Here is an 18,928-nt window from a genome sequence, read left to right as displayed (position 1 = left end):
GGAAGATGAGACACCTTTTCATTCTATTTTCCCCGACTATTTGGAAGTTAACGAAGACCATTTAAATATTTATTAAACTGCATTCTTTCGACTTCCATAAACTGTTGATAGTTGTTTAAAACAAGATCAGGATATTTGGAATAAAAGACGTATAGTAGGATGGGGAAAGATGGGACACCTTTTCATTCTATTTTTTTGTTTTATTCGGTAGTAATTGAAAAAACATTAAGAATTATAAAATCGTATCGCGTAAAAATGCGTAAATTATAAGTAGGCTTCTTATAGTTCTTTGATATATTTGTGCATAATACAACTTACAATAATAAATCTTGTTTAAACAGCATTGTAGCAAACTAGTCGTGTTTTAGAGATAGAAGGATATTTGAATAGAAGAAACATCAGTAACTGCAGAGTGCACACGGGAAGCAATTAAAGCTGTTTCCAGAAACATGATGTTTTCTAGCCTGAGAATGTTGTTTTGATCAGGGAAGTATGTACCGTGCGAGGGACTATGGTGTGTATTTTATGAAATAGCAAAATTTTCATTTTGGTTCCATGTCAGTTAAACAACGGGGTAATGGGCTAAATTTGCCTTAAACCCCATATCTGCCTTGTTTAGGACCTCACCCGCGTTCATCGCTGGCTATTAAAAGATAAAAAGTATCAATTGAAGAACAAATGATTTGTTATAAAATCGATACAAAATAGTTAGCCATATAGGGTAAAACCGAACAATTAATATACACCATACTATACATCTCAACACCTGAAGAATATCTTTCATGCTATTATGTTTTCAAAATTGGTGTATTTATATCAAAATGGCTTTTAAAACATTGGTTTTAAACCGCAAATTCAAACGCCGGAGTAAAAAATCGTATGAGGGACAATGCATAGGATTTGCCATAAATAACGACTTTCATTTAAGGTTTAGCCTATGGAGTTGGTTGAATTGTGTGTCGCGGATAGATCTGAATGGACTGTGTGTCGCGGATGGAGTTGGGGACTGATGTGTAGTCACTAAATATAGCTTTGCTGTCTCGTAAAATATTTTTATATTTTAAAGCGATAATTTTTACTCTTAATCAAATCTTTTCAGGAATTGTTAATTTTTTACACGTAGGCCTACTAAGTCCTGTCGGTGACTTTCAAATTTCCAAGAACATACGTTAGGGGTTAAATGTTTATATTTCGAAAAGGTTCCAATAATAGGATATCGCCCTTAATTGTCCCGTTTTTTTTTATAAAGCATAACTAAATAAACAAGCAAGTTTTCGGTAGTTCTTTTAATTTATTGTTGTCGCGCTACTGCTTCTTTAACAACAATCTGTTTTCTCTTCTTGAGCTTGTATATTCCGCATGACATCTTCCACTGAAACGTCTGTTCACAAAGATAAAAGACTAAGTTCGCCTTCAGTTACATGCAAGAATAAATTACATGCAAGAATAGCCTACGCTTGATAACAGATACTATTTAACAGCTGTTTGTAATAAGTTGTTTGTTAATAAGAAAATAGAATGAAAGTATGTCCCATCTTCCAGCAACCCTACTATATTAACATGTTAAAAAGAAAAACTGCTAATTTATTCTTGGTATACTGCAGTTTATACAAAAATATTTTTAAAGAAGCAAACGACAATTAATCCATTATTGAACCTCACCGAAGTCCGCCTGAGCTTCATCCCATTTCCCGTTATGGCGACGTCGTCGGCGACCTTCCCAAAGCGCATTCGCTGTTTCCGTGAGGACGAGAAGTCCGATGACAAACAAGATAATAATCAATGACTTATTCATCTACAAAAAAGCAAACGTTATTAAACCGATTTGAAACGTGTTTATCTTGCTTGTGTACATCAGGATATTCCAAACCATACCGTAGCACCTAGGATATACTAAATATCGCAGCTTTTGCAAGTCTATTTGAGTCTTAAGTTTGGAGAAAGGCAGAAAACATTTTTTCTTTTTCCTTATAACCATCACAATCGTTTGATTGGTAGAAAAAGGACTCTGCTTTGCAAACGTTTACCACAGGCAACAGAAACTATAGTAGGGTGGGAGAAGATGGGACACCTTTTCGTTTAGTTTTCTCTTTCCATTTGGTACTAAACAAAGAACATTCAATGAATTATAAAACCGTATCCTCACGACTTCCACAGACCGTGGTTAATTGTTTAAAACAAGATCGGGGTATTTGGATATTATGTATTAAAGGTGTCCCATCTTCCCCCACCTTACTATCCAAGTCGTATTTGCGAAAAAAACAAAATCTATTGCCGTTCGATTGTAAGCCAGATTACCATGTAAGATTTAAACATCTTTGATATAAAAAAACCATTTTAACGACGAGAATTTGCTTGTTGGGGTTAAGAATTATTGATTTGCAATTATCTGTTTCGAATATACGTCTTTATTTAAACAGTAGCCCAAAAAAAGCGTCAATCATATAGGCAACTCAGTCCTTTGATATATAGTTACATAGTTTAACTTACAATATTAATCGTCTAAACAACACGAACTAGCCGTGTTTTAGAGATAAGGAAATGAAAGAATAACTGTCGAGTGCACACGGGAAGCAATTAAAACTCTTTTCAGAAGCATTGTGTTTTGTCAGAAACAAGAGCATGAACCTGTTGCTTTGACCACGAACTGAGAATAATAGTCTAGACTTCGATTTCCGAAAACAAAACCTATACGTGATGATTGCTTATATGTCTATTCTACATGGATCCTAGGGAAACATGCCATGCAAGGGACTCACTATATGTATATTTTATAGATTAGTAAATTTTCAATTCAGTTCCATGTCAGTTAAGTAACGGTAAGCGCGCGTTATATTTCGCGAATCAAACCAAATGGTTGTTTTAAGTGTCCAACGGGGTGATGGGCTAAATCTGCCTTAAATCCCATGTCTGCTTTGTTTTATATCCTTACTCACGTCCAGTGCTATTGGTTAAGGATAAAAATTATCAATTAAAGAATAAATGATTTGGTATAAAGTAGACACAAACTTGTTAGCCACAGGACAAAACCGAACAAACTTCCATCATGCTAAATTATGTTTTGCATACAAGATATAAGAATATTACACAATGTTTAGGTATCTATGGTTAAATATTTTAATCAAGGAGATTAGTTTTATTCCCTTTGTCTTGGTGGAAGCCTTGGTGGAATTTTAATCAAGGAGATTAGTTTTACATGGGACTATACAAAGAAAACGGAAAATTTTTTCCGCTAGAGGCGGTAATTATTTAAATTAAAAAATACGGAAAAACGAACAAAACAGCACTACAAAGTGTTAATAAGTGTAAAACAAATTAATTAAATAATAAAAATACCTTTCTAAATACATAAAACACTAGTAAGAACATATTTCCCACATTTGGTCGGTTATATACGCTCTTTCGTTGTGTTTACTGTCGTCGAGTCTGTGGTGTAGCGGTTTACGTGCGGTCGTAAACTCTGTTTGTTTCATTTTTACCGGGTTCGAGTCCCGCACAGTGGAATACTTTTTTAAATTTTTTTTTCAAGTTTTTTTTGTTTGACGAGTTTGGGGTTAGGGGTTAGGGGTTAGGAGTTAGGAGTTAGGAGTTAGGAGTTAGGAGTTAGGGGTTGGGGTTAGGGGTTGGGGGTTGGGGGTTGGGGGTTGGGGGTTTATATCTTATGTGTATAAACCGTGAAACTAACTGCTCCCCATAAAATAGAGAAACGAATTTGTCATCGCCTTCTAGCGGAAAAAAATTTCCGTCTTCTCTGTATAGCTCCATGTATTAGTTTTATTCTCTTTGTCTTGGTGGAAGCCACTTTTGTGGTTGAAATATAAACATTTATATACGGACTATGTTGCAGATCGTCACTAGTGTACAGAAACCCCTGTACAAATCAAATTCGGGTTTCCATGCACCAGGGTCGGGATCTTGATATGATAGAACGAAATCATACTTATTATGATATCACAGAAATAAAAAAATCATTTTTTATGAAAAAAATTATTTTTTATGAAAAAATTCTTTTTTTTATGAAAAAAATTCTTTTGGATGATATCTATTGATAGAGTGTTTTATATGTTGTCTATGGTGTTGCCAAAAAGTAGCAAATTAAAAAAATAAATGTTTTTTTGTAAAAAGTCAGAAACCAGGTTTCTTAAATGTTTTGAATCAACTGTCAGGCGTATGTAGTTAGGACAGACTGGTCGCACCGAATCATGGAAAAGCAATTATTCAAGAAAATAGTGGACAGAGCGAACTTTGATCGTCAATCTGGACTCGCATTTACTGCGCAAACGGATGATCCGAAATCACCTTTACATATTAGAAATTTCCAAATCAGCAATGCATCATTTCTTTCACCAAAAGCGAAGTAATATTACTTTTTAAGACTCCTTAAAGTAATGAAAAAGCTTTGTTTTTCGTGTCAGAGTTTAGAAACGCGTTTTACTTTTTATTTATGTACTATTTAGCAACAGAACCATAAAGTTGCTATCGTGTTTAAATGCGTATCCACTGCTATAAAACATTTGGTGTAGGTGTGCATTGTAATGACTTTCGAACCCAGATTCCTTGCGTCTCAAAGATATATAAAACAAAAAAATAATTATATATATATAATATATACATTTTTTAAATATATATATATATACCATCCTTTATTCTTTAGTCCTTCTACACTTACGTGTTCCTTTTATTATTTATTGTATGTTGATCAGTTGTTTCAACATTTTCTGATTAATAATTTACCTGCAGCTCGGTCCCAACTACCCCATCCAGTGGTGCTGAGATGAGCCCTTTTAACCAAGCAAAGTTAGATTCTCCGTTCATACAAAAGATACCGGAATCGGATATTTTAAAGGATTGTGTTTGTTTTGTTGATGTTTGGTCTCGGCAGGGAAATGATAATCGTTCTTCAGTTTTCGGAAGAATCCTTAAAAGAATGGGAGCCACGGTTCGTTTAAATCTTGTTCAGTGACAGTTAGTGAAGTCATTATCCAGTATTCTTATGCATTTTACTTGACCCTGTTTGCTTATTGTTTGTCTAAACTATATGATTATCAGAGCACAGCATAAAATACTGTAATAGCTGTATTAACTGCTATATGATTACCAAAATTAAACTCCCATGTTTTTAATTATTTGAAGCTTTTTAGATGAAATATATATCTATTACATTAATTAGTATGTTGAATTTGATTTTGTATGTAACGTATTTCAATGCACATATTCTTGACTGTTTTTTTTTTATAACACAAGAACCATCGAAATCTATGAGCAACATATCAAGGCTAGATTCCCATAATTTATCACGATTCTCATGTTTTTTTTATAATATGAATAATGTACAGTTTTGTATTTTTGTTCAGATTGCGCGTCGTTTTACCAAAAATGAAGCCATAACTCACGTGGTGTTTAAAGATGGCCACAAGTTGTATTTGCAGAAAGCAAAGAGGCGTGGAATACAAGTGGTATCATGTTTGTGGGTTGAAAGGTAAGTTATGTCTGTTTGCTCCAAACACCAGCTTCATATTCAATTGTTCTTATTAACAGATGTCGTGTCACACAGATGCGTGCTAATGAAAATGAATTTATTTTTGACGAATCAAATTATAAACCACCCAAGGTAAATGTTGTTACAAATACAATGTATAAGTATTTTAGTTATTGCTTTTCCTTAAATTGTCACATTAAATTAACATGTTTGTGTCTAGGACATGCATGGTACACCAGGCGCGCCGATTCCCTAAATATCTAGGGTATGCGGCACCTGTGCATGGACTATGACATCATATACGTTATTATATACGTGCGCATTAGTATTTTTTTGGCGGAAATTTGCAACACAAACTTTGCACTACCTTTCTTTTAGCTACGTGTAAAATGAATGTAGTTTGCCTATTAAACGCGGCAACAAACAGTAATATACAACCTAAATATGTTTCAGAAGTATAACTGCTTTCTATAGGAGATTGGATAATTGGTAAACTGTTAATAAACCTTTAAAAGTAAAATTAAACATTTTGTTTATATGAATGTGAAGTTATCATCCCCTTCATCTTTTCCTCAGAGGTTTAAAGAGCTGCAACCTCTTTCTCCAGAGGAAGAAAGGATAAGGAGTGAGGAGAGAAGGAAGAGGATATTAAGAAAGGAAGAAAAAGAAGCAAGATTTGTAAACTTCTTATCTCCATTAGCTTCGCTTACTAATAGTAATGGTAATCATATGTTTGCATCAGAAATGCATTTAGTTAAAAGGTTATTGCTGTAACTGTGAGTGTGTCCTTTACTTTAATCCAGTGAGCAGTGATGAATAATACATTGTCCAGATTGTCAGCTATAAATTGGCTGTACACAGAATTTAGCTGTAATGTGTAAACTTTTCTTTTATTAGTAATTTTGTTGTTTTTAGGAAAATTTAAGAAGAAGAAAGATACCCTTGCATGTGACACGCCCTTCCACCCACCAGAGGTCATTCTTAAATTACCCATTTGTTAATAAATTCTCTTTTTTATGTTTTTTTTATGTTGAATACACTTGATAATAGATCCATGAGTTGTGAAAGTCTGTTTGGTTTTAAAATACAGCTCTACATTTTTTTAATAAAAACATTCTTTATATTGCAGCCATACAGATTCATTCACCCATGTTTAGTTGCGGAGACACCAAACGAGAGTATTCAGCGAAAATTACAGCGAATGAAAGAAGGCAAACCGATCTTCTCCCCTCCCTCCTCTCCTTGCTCCTCCATCTCCTCTCCTCCTCCTTCCATCACAAAACTTAACTTCGATGATGAAGATGGTGAAGATGGTAAGATAAAGTTGGAAATAAGTACTGTATATATACAAATTTTTGAACTAGAATAATATGCTTAGCAACTTTCGATAAAAAAGGAAAAAAAATACAATTAAAACCTGTTTTTGACATACAATATATAGTTGAACTTGAAGAAGTATATTTTCACAAATGTATATGGTATATTTTGTTCTGAACTACTAGCCTTCAGATTTTTACCAAAAAGATTAAACAAAATGAGTTCTAAAGTTATAAAAGTAACTTTACAACAACCATTTTAATATTCATTTTATTACAGTATCTGTAAATCCCACAGCTCATATCAGACTTTTCCACAGTTTAAGATACAAATAGTTATATTTCAATCAATAAATCACTGATATAAATATTATATTGTTTTTGTTTAGACACCCCAGCGCTCCACACATCACGAAGATCTTTATACTCAGATACAAGCTCAGTGTCGCATACAAACAACACAACGTCACCAAATTTCCGTCTTCATATCTCAGACAGTACAGGTTTGAACATAGGCGCCAAACCTGGGGTGGCAGGTTAGGCAGGCTAGCTCTGAAATTTTATACACTGCATTAATTAGTAAACATTGGACCCAAACATGTACATATAAATGTAGAACTAACCAGTACTATCCCTGCCTTTCCTGCATTTTAAAAGGTTTGGTGGCTATTTGTTTAATTGTTTTTCGTTTGTTCTCTTAATAGCAACCTGGTACTAGAAGGTTGATGCATGGTCACACTTTTTAGAAAGAATTATGATATATATGGGTCATGGGGTTTATGCCTAGTTTTATATATTGGACCTTAAATTCCCAAAATTGTCAGTTAGTTTAGATTAAGAAAGTTTAAAATTCAATTTATTCTTGCCGACAGACTGTAGTGATATTGCTGCAAACACAATCGTTTCATCACAAAAATCCAGCGACATGGAACTGACATGTATTGACAAGATATCAGGGATCTGCCCCATGTTTGGTAAGTGATACAAATGTTCTGTTCATACAAGGCATAATAAAGTACTTAAAATCGATTTTCTGATATAAACATGATGATTGTACTGGCCCCTTTAATTAGTGCATGTCTGCTATGTCCGTTAAAACAGCTTTATATGTCGCTAGCGGACATAGCAGACATGCACTAATTAAAGGGACCAGTACAATCATCCAGGTGCCACTTTTTCTGCCATCTAGCGAAACAAAGTCATGATCCAAATCTCAAATAATCGAAATTTGTTTTCATAAAAGGCACTTTAAACTTTCAATTTACAGATATCAATGAAAACAAATCTACAAATACAGATAATGTAGCGTTGGAAAAGGAAAAATCAAGTTCATTCAGGTAACTTGTATAGGTATTATTATTCTACCTTATATTAGTCAGTTTGTGGCATGTTTCTTCTTATAATGCAATGCACTGATTTGGCTCTGTTTTGTAATAAATAGTCCCAAAACCTAATTGTTGGGTTACTGTAACTCAAAAATGCTTGCTTGTTACTTTATTCAATGCTCCCGATGAAAAAAATGGTTTATTTAGGTTTATTATCACAAACCACTTTAACAGTGCAACTGACAATATTACCAACTGTTGTTAACTAATGACCAAGAAACATTTTAACCAAACATTCAATGCAAATATAATCAACTTAAAAAAAATTATTTGAACATTTTGTTTAATCTTGAATTAAAAAAAAAACACATTACAATCTGAAACAATTATCTCTTCTTTATTAGAAATACATCACATGACGTTTCCAGTACGAACACACCAACATTAAATCTCCAAGTAAGCAGCACAACCACAAACAACTCTCTCAATTCCAACTCCAACCAATCAAGTCATACAAGTTCAATACGTTTGATGGTAGAAGATTCAAACACGGATCAGTTTCTTGATGCGGAACCCCCACAACACTTACTGCTTCCAATGGAACCTGAATCACGAAATGTGATTTTCAGTTCGCAAGAAACAAATATTTCAAGGACCAGTATACATTCCAGTGAGTTTATACCAAAAATTAATTAAACATAGTTTGTTTGTAAGTTAGCTGTTATTAGTAAAAATGCATAAATGATGTATAGAGTAACAGACCAGTAATGGTCAAACTACAACTATATGCACCTATGTTTGATATAACTTGGTTTAAATTTTTTTAAAACTAAGCCTAATAGTTATAATATAAAGCTGTTTTAACTTATGTGCTAGTTATTAACTAAAAAAAGAACTGTCAAACTGCACAATAAATATATATATCTATTACTTTTTATAAAATTTTAAAATAGCTTTTTTAAAAAGAAAAATCAATTGTTTAGTTACGCTATATTTGCTTTACATTGTTTGTAATACCCAGATATTTGTGGTCTATCAATATACACATAGTATTTAAAAGGATGTCAATGTTATCCTGCATACAGAACCTCGCAAGAAACATCGTCGAATACTTTGTGAGGAGGAAGTCATCCAACCAACTTCATTACTTGTTAGTCCACAAACAATAAAGGTAAATACTTTCTTATTTTCTACATTGGAGTAATGGGCCACCTCTAACCTTAATTCCAAATCCCAATAATGTGGCTTGCCATAGAACCTTACCTTACTGACATAAAAAATCAACTTTGCATAAAAATGACGTCCATTTTGGATGACATGTTACCAAAGCCAGCAGGATAATTCAAATATAAGAAGAATAATTCAAAACAACAGCCACTGTATAAAACCTGTTGTTTTTCCCAGAAGTCGAAGCCAACGGTTCGTCGCAGATCAAGTCGCAGATCGAGTGTGAGTGCATCGGTTGCAATATCAAAAACTTTCCGAGCGACCAGAATTAAAAGTTGTGCTACTGTGAAAGAAATTGATGGTATGTTTAACTGGGGTTGGTTAGCAATTGTTTCTTATCCTAATGTCTCTCTCATACCGTTGTTTATTGGACTTTTTATTTTGTTGTTTTAAAAACTGTTAAGTATTTTATAAAAAATTTTTACAAGGATAAATAGTAGGTTAAAAGCTAAATAAATCTATATCAACACGCTTAAACTCTTTTGTGCATTTTGTACCCACTATGTTAATAAAGGGTCAAAATATCGCATCAAACTAGGAATTAATCATTAACTTCTGGATCCAAGTATGTAGAACCATATGATTCGCAACCCTCATTTTAAATTAAATACATCGGTTACCAGATTTGACAGACCCACGTGGCTATTGAAAGCCTAAACACTTTTTTAAGCATAGCCACAACACCAATTATGTTAATTGTAATGTAACTTCTTCAGCACAAAGCACATCATCAAATTCTGCTGATACCTCTCTGCTGCCACCACTTGGCCAACCCAGTATGATGCTTCCCGCCACACGAGGTCGCTTCTTCTCCACTCCGACACAAAGTGCCTCTTCATCCCTATCTAGTGATGAAACAACTTCAGATTCTCGTTCGAAACGTAGAAACTCCTTGAGTAGCTCTTATGAGGTTGAAATAAACAAACAAAAGGAAAACAGTGGAATGGAGAGGAGAAGTGAGCCACCAGCTACAATAGAATCTGGTGATTTCTTTAATAAAGATTTTAAAATGTGTTCAAAATCTTTTTTTTTACTTAAAATGCAATTACTAAACATATAAAGTCATATAAGGTGAACATTTTTATCATATTTATAGATGATGTAACGGACATGGAAGTTGAAAATGAACCTAAACTTCATCAGCGATTACAAAAACGAAGAAGGGAATCTAGTGAGTTTGGATTTTATATATACATTAACTTCTACCTGACTCTTATTTTAAAAGGTTGTGGCAGAGTTTATTCTAACTTGCATGAGGCTGGATTCAATGCCACGAAATATACAGATACAGACAAAAATCAAGTACAACTTAATTTTGTCCCAATGTGTTTCGGAGTACCTGATACTGACTGCATTTTATTACACAAGAATCGTGTAACTCTACGAGCACCAGATCAGAGTTAGATTTAAAAAAATTGTTAGAGTTGTATGACGTTAATTTTCACCTATATAAATGGATAATAGGCATGCATCATTATCAATTGATTATAAATTAGATTTGTAATCAAGTTCGGATTCTCTTATATTATAATTCTCTAATTATATTTACATTACAGCTTCATCATCTTCATCCAATGAAGCAATGATTAGAATCGTTCCAACCACCACCATTAACAGCTCAAATACCCGGCGTGGAAAAAAGAAAGAAAAATTTATTTCAGGTTTTGGTTCAGTTTTTTTTTACATATTCAGCTCATGGCATGTTATAACAACGGACACGTTCTTTAGATTCTCACATTTTAGTAATAAAGTTATTAAAATGCTTATAACTAATAATACTTTTTAACTTTGTTAACTACTGTCCATTATTTTCAATCAATTTTTCAATGAAGGGCTAAGTTAGCTGTTGGCGAATGAAAGTGTCGAATTAAATTTATGGTGTTGATTTGCATACCTAACAGTACAACACTTTGCAACACTAGATGCATTTTCTTGTAAACAACTCTGTAAAAACATTTCTAGACCTGCTTATGGGCCAATCCCTAGGCCTAATGGCTATATTATGAATACTTATATAACAGTTTTGAATTACAACCAAAGTTTTGATCCAGACCTTTTAGAATTGACCAAGTCCCGTAGAAGCACGGATGAATTTGTTCAAATCATTCGTGATCCAACCCAGAAGTCAATTGTACGAAAACCAAAGAAAAGAAGAATGGTTCTTGTCCTTACAAGTCTACATACTGAGTATAGTCGCTTTACAATTACCTACATTGGTAGAATACCTTATGAAAGAAAAATTGAACATTTTATATATGATGTGTTGATTAGTGTTGCTATTACTTTCGTGTCTTCTGGAGAGACTATTTTTTTCTGTTTTTTTTAAGTGAGAGGCAGAGCATGCAGAATAACATCAAGAAACTTGGCCAATTCTCTGTTCACTCAAGCGTAAAAGACGAACGGGCTAGTCATGTTGTGTGCGGTGCAGCCCGACGAACAATGAACGTTCTACGAGCAATTTCTCGTGGTTTGTGGCTGCTAACTAAGGAATGGGTGCGTAGAAACAGTGATGACCATTTCTTAAATCTATTACATTTTTATGCCTTTTGTTCAATCTATGGCAACACTTTTATAAACATCTTCTCAGGTTGTTGATTCATTAGAAGCAGGAGCTTGGCTTGATGAAGAAAACTATGAAGCTATCAACTATTTCCCTGTGTGTCGACAAGCTAGATTATTACGCAATAAAAGCATAAAAACTGCAGCTTCTTGGACATTGTCCGTATTTAAAGAGTTAAAAGGTCTTGTATATGTTGCTCCTACCACCACCCCTCCACCAGTAAGTCTTTGAAGGAACAAGTTGTCACCGATGTTTTACGAATCCTGTTTTATAGGATGAGCTTCGGGAACTCGTAACATTGTGTGGGGGTCATGTGATCAACAGTCCACGGCGTGCATCAGTGCGTGTCGGGAAGTCTCCACTATCACCCGCTCTGCCCGCTGTTTCAGAAAGCTGGGTGCTTGGTAAGGATTTCTGGTCGTATTTATGGAGAAATTACTTTCTGTTTTAGTGGGTGAGGTCTGCAATGAGGCACGCCATGGAAGGAATTAGGCCAGGGTTAGCTTGTTGCTCCAACACTCACGGTGCAACAATGTATAAGTGACCACTGTGTTAGAGTTGTTTCTGCAATGTGTCTTGCTTATAGACACATATGCCTATCGGTAGCAAACCACCAATCAGTATCCATAGTTTACTTACGATACAAGTGCTAATCACTGAGTCACTTTTAGACTAAATTGCTTACTCTTACTGTTTTGGACAGAAATTCTTATTTTTAAAATAAAATTTATTCCAGTCATTTTGTTTAGTCTGTAAATAAAAAACAGAACATTTTATTTTCACAGATTCAATTTCTGAAAACTGCCTTAAACCAACTCAATCCTACCTCATCACATGACAGAATTCTTTGCACTGATTGGTTGTCTTGCAAGGACTATGTGTTTGTTTTATTGTTTGTTGTTTTAGTTGAGTTTAATGAACTAGGGTAAAGATCTGTTGAAAACAATTAGTTTCTGAACTCTTTTGATTCTGTATTGTTTCATGTGTTTGATTTTACAGAGTTCTATAAATGTTGAACTTATCAGGTTCCTTTTTGTTTTCAATACAACTCATCAAAGTAAATGGTATTTTAGAAGTTACTTTCAAACAATTGATGTATTGAAGGAATGACACTTAAATACGCTTGTTGTGGGCAACAATAAGGTTATAACACAAGTAGCTTATTTCATACACCTGCCTGCTTAACTTTGTGGTTTTTTTGTACCGCTGACAATTTGGATAAAACATCAATGAATGTTAATTGTCTTGCCAAAGTACACGATCACCCACCTTTGTAAAAGCATAAGCATAGAACTTTGTATCCTTTGGTTACAATACGGACGCGAAGCGAAACAGGACACTACTAAGATTTTCTTTATATAGTTTACTAACATAGTGTATTTTTAGTTAGTGTCATTTTCCACTGGTTGAAATGTATGGTGTGTTACAGTACTTAGCATTAAATCCGCAGTTACGAGGTTCAGGTCGGTGTGTTGCTACTCTCATTGTAATTAAGGTTTCTATTCATGAATACCAATCTTTATGATGAACAATAGAAATTTTATGAAGTCTTTAATAAGCGATAATTATTACAATACTACAAAGCATTCCAGCTATCGTATTAAATCATCAAATTGTTGTTTGTATTGTTCCCTATCACCTTACTATCAAGTTACTTACGTGAGCGTCCATATCACTGTCTGTATATTGTTCGTATGTTTAGAGGGATGGCTTAAAATAACACATTATCTTACATTGATGGTTTATAATGGTGATAATGAACATAAAGTGAAAGTAATGTCAATACATAACAATATATGAAATATAAGCAATTTTTAATGCAATAAAGCAGCTTTAACTGCCATGTACAATTTGTTGAAGGCCACTTTTGAACCAAAGGGTAAAATTTAATAATAGATAATTTACTATGTTTTAAATATAATCGAAATGTTAATTTTGAGTAAAACTCACGGTAAGCAGCAAGAGGTTTATTTTCAAAACATATGTGTGGTTACTTGTTGGTGCTGTGTAAATTGGAAAATCCATTTTGCCGTGGTATAACTGCTAATGTTAGTTCCTTGTGCTGATTAATTCCGTTTTGTTCGATATGATCTTTGACTTTATGGTCACTCGAGTCTCCCGCTTTTGCATCATTTGGGTTTTTAGCGGGCAAGTGACTGTCTGAGAGAATCGCACCATTAAATGAGGAGCAGAAAGGGTGCGGTTTTTTCACCGGTCTCAGAGATGGATAATTCCCCCTTGTTAAACCCTGGTTATGAATCATATTGTTCTCGTGTCCATTTTTTAAAGCACCACGAATCGGGTTTAAACCATTTTTCCCGTTTTCTGCTTCATGTGGATCCCCACTACCCAGGAAATCCCCAGTAATTCCACCATTCGTTGTGGGTGAAGTAAGGGGACCTCGATTGCTTCTGCCCTGCCTCGTAGCATTGGGGTGAGGTGTCATTTGACGCTCCAAGTGTCTAAAAATGTTTATATAGAATTAAAGTTTCTTATACATTCCTTTTTAAAAAATCTAACAATTTTTTTACTTAGGTTCTAGCATAGTGGATTTCAATAAGAATCCTCCAAAATAAATATTTACAGGAACAAAGTTCCAGCAGATGGGATACACTTTAAACAAGATTACAATGGATTTTATTGCTTTGTTATGGAAACACTTTTTTTGAAGCCATGGTCTTTATCCAGAAATAGGTCACGAAAGTACCTTCTGTCTGCAAGATCGCTGATGCTCTTTTGCCCAAGCATCTCCAGTCTCTCAGCTTCATTCTCGATCAATGTGGAGTTGACTGGTGGAGCAGGGGTTGTATGCGGTGCTAGGCGGACGCGAGCTGCCATTTTTAGTGGTGCCATGGCAGAACTTGGCAAACTGCGAGATTTTGCTAGGATTGCTTCGAATCTCTTCCTTCCTCCAGGAAGTCCTCCCATCATATAGTGAGGAGGAGGAGTTGGAGCTGAAGTTCGGTTATGAAGAGGTGGAAGATCTGAAGTGACAACATAGATTTTGATGAACAATGCTGAATACCAACCAGGACAAAAATCAATGTTATCTGGTTTGGAAAACTTTATAATTATAATTTATATGATGAGTATAAAACAAAACATATAGTAGGGTGGGGGAAGATGGGACAGCTTATAATTCTATTTTCTCGTCACACTTGGTAGTAAACAAAGAACATTCAAAGAATAATAAAACCGTATCCACTCGACTTCCAATAACCGCTGTTAATTGTTTAAAACACAATCAGAATTTTTGAATAATATGTGCCAAAGGTGTACCGTACGTCCCAGCGTACACAGTGCTTGATTACTTCATATAACTTAATATTATTTTATACCTATATCATCTGTTTCATTCTTTTGACTTTCAAGTCGTTGTCGTGTCCTTGCTTCCCTCGATGCTTTCCAACTCATCAAGAACTGTCGCTCCAATCTATAAATATCCTTCCCATCCAAGGACTCTGTATTTAACAGGTAAAATTCATTTTCATCAAGCATTAATACCTAATTATTACTAGTCGCTTGATGAGTTGTGGACAAAAAAAACTTTACAATAAATGTTTGTGTTTTTGACAAGACACTGTGTCTTGTGATCAAATTGTAAGTTATATAAAAAAATCAGTCGCCGATACAGTTAAATACCTGGTAACTTATAAACAGACACAAGTTGTATGAATCTAACACCTGTGTTATAACCTACAACATATAAGGCTCCCACCATGTGAGGAAAAATAATTGTAAAGGTGACTTCATTCATACCTGGTAATTTTAATAACATACTTTTAATATTAATTAATTCATACCTAGTGAAGGTGACATGACAATAATCTTGTCTCTGTACTTTGCTCTTCCACACACTGTGTTCCCAGTAAGGTCCAACCTCGCCAACAACCTCCATGTTGTAAGTGCCGGTCTTAAACTTTCAAAGTCTGTGATTTCATTGTCACATGCCTGAGTAGCAAAAGCAATGGATAGTATAATAGTAAAGAAATATATATAATTGGTTTTAAAAGTATGTTATTAAAATTAATTGTAAAACACTCTTAAAATACAATATGTGTGTTTTTTTAAATTTAAAACAATCTTATATGCTGTTTATTGTCTAGTTGTATTTAATTTTTACCCATCTTTTTTAATTTATGTACAAATTTATAGTTACTTAGGGGATTTCCACCACTCAGAATATCTCCTATGATGCTGCAATAGGTGAATGTGACTTGCTATATCCTCTTGTGGCAGGAAAACGACAGTCGTTAAATACAGGTGTTGAAACACCTTCTGCCAGCTTACGAGTTACCCAGTATGTTACTTTGTGGGTGATTGTCGTTTTTTTTTTGGTTTAATGTATGATAATTTGGACAAGCTATTACTGGGTTGGAGCAATTGCCGTTAAGTGTTTTGCCAAAAGACACATTCGCCCACAATGGTAGCACTAACAAGCATTGAACCTAGTACCTTTGGGTTGGAGGCGGACGCACTAACCACTTTGCCACTTTGCACCGATAATGGGCAATAGGTTATGGTTCAATGAATTCCTACTTGTAGTTACTTACTTGTAGTTGGTTGAGTAATGTGAATGATTGCAGGTCATTTAAGGAATCGATGTGGTTTCCAGATATGTTTAACACAGTTAGGCATTTCTGTAGATAATATTGCATTGAATGAATAATTTTAATATTTTAATTAACAGCGGTGGCATCAATATAAAAATTATACATATATATATATATATAAATATATATATATGCTACATTGATGTCAGATAAAACACATTCATCAGTTACAAGGTATTCTATCTGTTGTACAATACTTTCAATAAAGTTAAACCGTTTCAATATTTTTTTTTCAATTATCAATCTATCTTTTTTTTAAATAGCTTTTTTATGTGAAAACAACTTTATATGAAATGTTAAGATATTTATTGATTGTCAATTGTTGACTGGTATAATACTAAATTTTACTAAATTTTTTTCATTGTCATTTTAGCGAAATGACCCACTAATGTCAGCCCTGAAAAATATACACAAATTCCTGATCAACTTATCCGCTTACAGATAACGCCATCAATGTTCGTGGTTCAAACAACAACTTCTCTCCAGGAGGAAGTCTCTGATATTCAACATTCAGTTCTTTGAGTTGATCAAGCGACTGCAAACCCTCAATAACAGATAGACTGTTGTATCCAAGGTATCTAAACATTTTATACAACCATATTAAACAGAAGTATAGATATTGCTAATTTTTTAAACAAGACATTTATATAAATATCAGGTTGTTTTAAACTATGGTTTGTGGGTGTTTACCAGGGGCTTGGCAACAATTTTAAAATACCAGTAACTTATAATATTATCCTTTTCATGCTAGTTGTGTGGAAAAAATTAGTTCAACATAAGGTTAAAATCTAGAAAAGATAAAAAAAGTTTCGAAAGTCTTGACTATACAAATGACAACACCCAAAGTATTAATCATTTTGTCTAAACCAGATGCGTCGAAACTGTGTCATGACTAATGGTGGCCAAGAAGTACTTAACATCAGACAGAGATAAGTTTTAAAGAAACAATTTGTGTTCTATATTTACACTTAATGAGAAATTGGGGTAAGTTTTAAGTTTTAATGCAGGTTTTGTACTTTCGTCTTTTTCTCTATTTTCAACGTCCACAATATTTGTAAAAATATTTTCCAACCATGTTTTGAAAATAATTGTGCATTAACAACACAATTTATAATTACAGGCCCATTATTTGTTTAATACACTTACAGCTTTGTCAGTCGCTGTAATTGCCTGAGTCCCTCAATTTTGCTTATGTTGTTGTTTTGTAAATAGAGATGAGTTAGATTGAGAGCGGTTCCTAAGTTCATTGTTTTGTTGAGTTTGTTGTCGTACAGATAAAGCACGGTCAAATTTCGACATTGCGACAAATTATCCTGTAATAGAAAAAGGTCTTTGCACAACATGTCGATAAAATAGTTTCACAAACGTAGAAGTAAAGAATAAGGAACAAACATGTTGGGATAAAAAAACTTACAGTAAGCTGTATATGCTATACAACCTAATTTATTAAATTTAATTTTTTGGTTAATTAGCAACTGAAGAACCAATATTTCGTAAAAACTTCTAAGCTTTAAATTACAAAGTTCAACAAATAATTTTACTAAATAGGTGCCTCTTTAAAAAAATTTTAGTTCTGAATATTGCCATAAATACTTACAATTGCTTCAATATTTCGCTCTGCCATGTATAGATGTGTAATACGTTTAAGATAGTGGTTGGTTGGCTCATCTCGTTTTCGCTTTGTATGTCCATTGCAACGAGCAATGTATTCGGCTGTTAGACGAACCATTATAAATGAAATTAGACAAAAAGTACGAGTCTGAATGAAAACATTAGTTTTTTTATATTTTTAATAATCTGTGACACAACTTGCACAAGCCATTGGATTTACAAGACATAAATATAAACATAGTAACTTCACTATCAATGCCCTGTGCAGTGAGCGCACATAATTATAAAACAGGCGAGTCAATCGAACACAACTGTGAATAAAAACAAATATGGAGTTTGCGCGTTCGTTTCTAAGCAACGACGTACTCTACCTAGCGGTGAGTACTTTGAAAGTTTTTAGGTTTTTCGACCCCTTTGTTACCCATACAGAATATTTTATTGTATTTTAACAATACCGTATACTGTTTAAACATAGCAACACTCTAATGGACACTGATAAATATTTAGAGACATTTATAAATGCATAGTGTAGCGAGTTTATGAACGTACGGCAAAGTATAAGAACATAATTATTGAGCACGTTAGTGGTCATATAGATCTTTTTTCGTCGAACAGTTGTTGTTGTTGTTGTTTTCCTGACTTTATTCCGCACTTATCTCAACTCTTAATTCTAGCATTTTTCCTTATTCTCTTGATTGAAATCAAATCATAATATATTTATAATTTTTAGACTGGATTTTCAGATTTAAAACCGCACGATGATCGATTAATTAACGATTACTTTCCTCATGCACTTT

The 18,928-nt window shown here is 33.8% G+C and overlaps 2 protein-coding genes and 1 long non-coding RNA gene across 4 annotated transcripts; 1 reads left to right on the top strand and 2 right to left on the bottom strand.

The window, feature by feature from the left end:
* Positions 1-1,271: 1,271 nt before the first annotated feature.
* LOC101242642 lies at positions 1,272-1,824 on the bottom strand. The gene is made up of 2 exons (XR_182031.4): positions 1,663-1,824; positions 1,272-1,381 (listed from the first exon to the last, which is right to left on the bottom strand). It is a non-coding gene; the product is annotated as an uncharacterized LOC101242642 (long non-coding RNA).
* A 2,250-nt stretch (positions 1,825-4,074) lies between these two features.
* Positions 4,075-12,974, top strand: LOC100180865 (microcephalin). 2 transcript variants are annotated; one of them, XM_026834115.1, is made up of 21 exons: positions 4,075-4,357; positions 4,741-4,939; positions 5,355-5,479; positions 5,539-5,611; positions 6,056-6,200; positions 6,395-6,453; positions 6,609-6,792; positions 7,185-7,298; positions 7,668-7,769; positions 8,063-8,132; positions 8,525-8,790; positions 9,206-9,291; positions 9,528-9,648; positions 10,064-10,330; positions 10,444-10,518; positions 10,904-11,008; positions 11,399-11,534; positions 11,675-11,840; positions 11,935-12,126; positions 12,182-12,311; positions 12,693-12,974. In XM_026834115.1, exons 1-21 carry the CDS (start codon positions 4,203-4,205, stop codon positions 12,743-12,745), a joined length of 2,823 nt encoding a protein of 940 aa, XP_026689916.1. In that variant the 5' UTR covers positions 4,075-4,202; the 3' UTR covers positions 12,746-12,974. The 2 variants fall into 2 exon arrangements, with proteins under 2 accessions (XP_026689916.1, XP_002125871.1); XM_002125835.5 differs by having other exon boundaries at positions 9,525-9,648.
* A 262-nt stretch (positions 12,975-13,236) lies between these two features.
* On the bottom strand, positions 13,237-18,316 carry LOC100178502 (protein phosphatase 1 regulatory subunit 42). The gene is made up of 8 exons (XM_002125323.4): positions 18,118-18,316; positions 17,667-17,833; positions 16,960-17,098; positions 16,461-16,547; positions 15,711-15,858; positions 15,246-15,368; positions 14,615-14,891; positions 13,237-14,369 (listed from the first exon to the last, which is right to left on the bottom strand). The coding sequence occupies exons 1-8, from the start codon at positions 18,247-18,249 to the stop codon at positions 13,898-13,900; spliced, it is 1,545 nt and encodes a 514-aa protein (XP_002125359.1). The 5' UTR covers positions 18,250-18,316; the 3' UTR covers positions 13,237-13,897.
* Positions 18,317-18,928: the final 612 nt, after the last annotated feature.

The sequence above is a fragment of the Ciona intestinalis genome, chromosome 1 (genome assembly GCF_000224145.3).
Source record: "Ciona intestinalis chromosome 1, KH, whole genome shotgun sequence".
In the NCBI taxonomy this organism is placed as follows: domain Eukaryota; kingdom Metazoa; phylum Chordata; class Ascidiacea; order Phlebobranchia; family Cionidae; genus Ciona; species Ciona intestinalis.
Note: the sequence above shows the minus strand (reverse complement) of the source record. Positions and strands in the feature narration are given on the sequence as shown.

Bases quoted from the DNA above. Each gene is read 5' to 3' on its own strand.
- LOC100178502 (XM_002125323.4), bottom strand. From the start codon at position 18,249: ATGGTTCGTCTAACAGCCGAATACATTGCTCGTTGCAATGGACATACA. The intron at 17,099-17,666 runs GTAAGTGTATTA...TAAAATGTTTAG, and splicing joins TTACAGCGACTGACAAAGCT to ATACCTTGGATACAACAGTC. The intron at 15,369-15,710 runs GTATGAATTAAT...TGTTAAATACAG, and splicing joins TGTCATGTCACCTTCACTAG to AGTCCTTGGATGGGAAGGAT.
- LOC100180865 (XM_002125835.5), top strand. From the start codon at position 4,203: ATGGAAAAGCAATTATTCAAGAAAATAGTGGACAGAGCGAACTTTGAT. The intron at 6,201-6,394 runs GTAATCATATGT...TGTTGTTTTTAG, and splicing joins TTCGCTTACTAATAGTAATG to GAAAATTTAAGAAGAAGAAA. The intron at 6,454-6,608 runs GTCATTCTTAAA...TTTATATTGCAG, and splicing joins CGCCCTTCCACCCACCAGAG to CCATACAGATTCATTCACCC.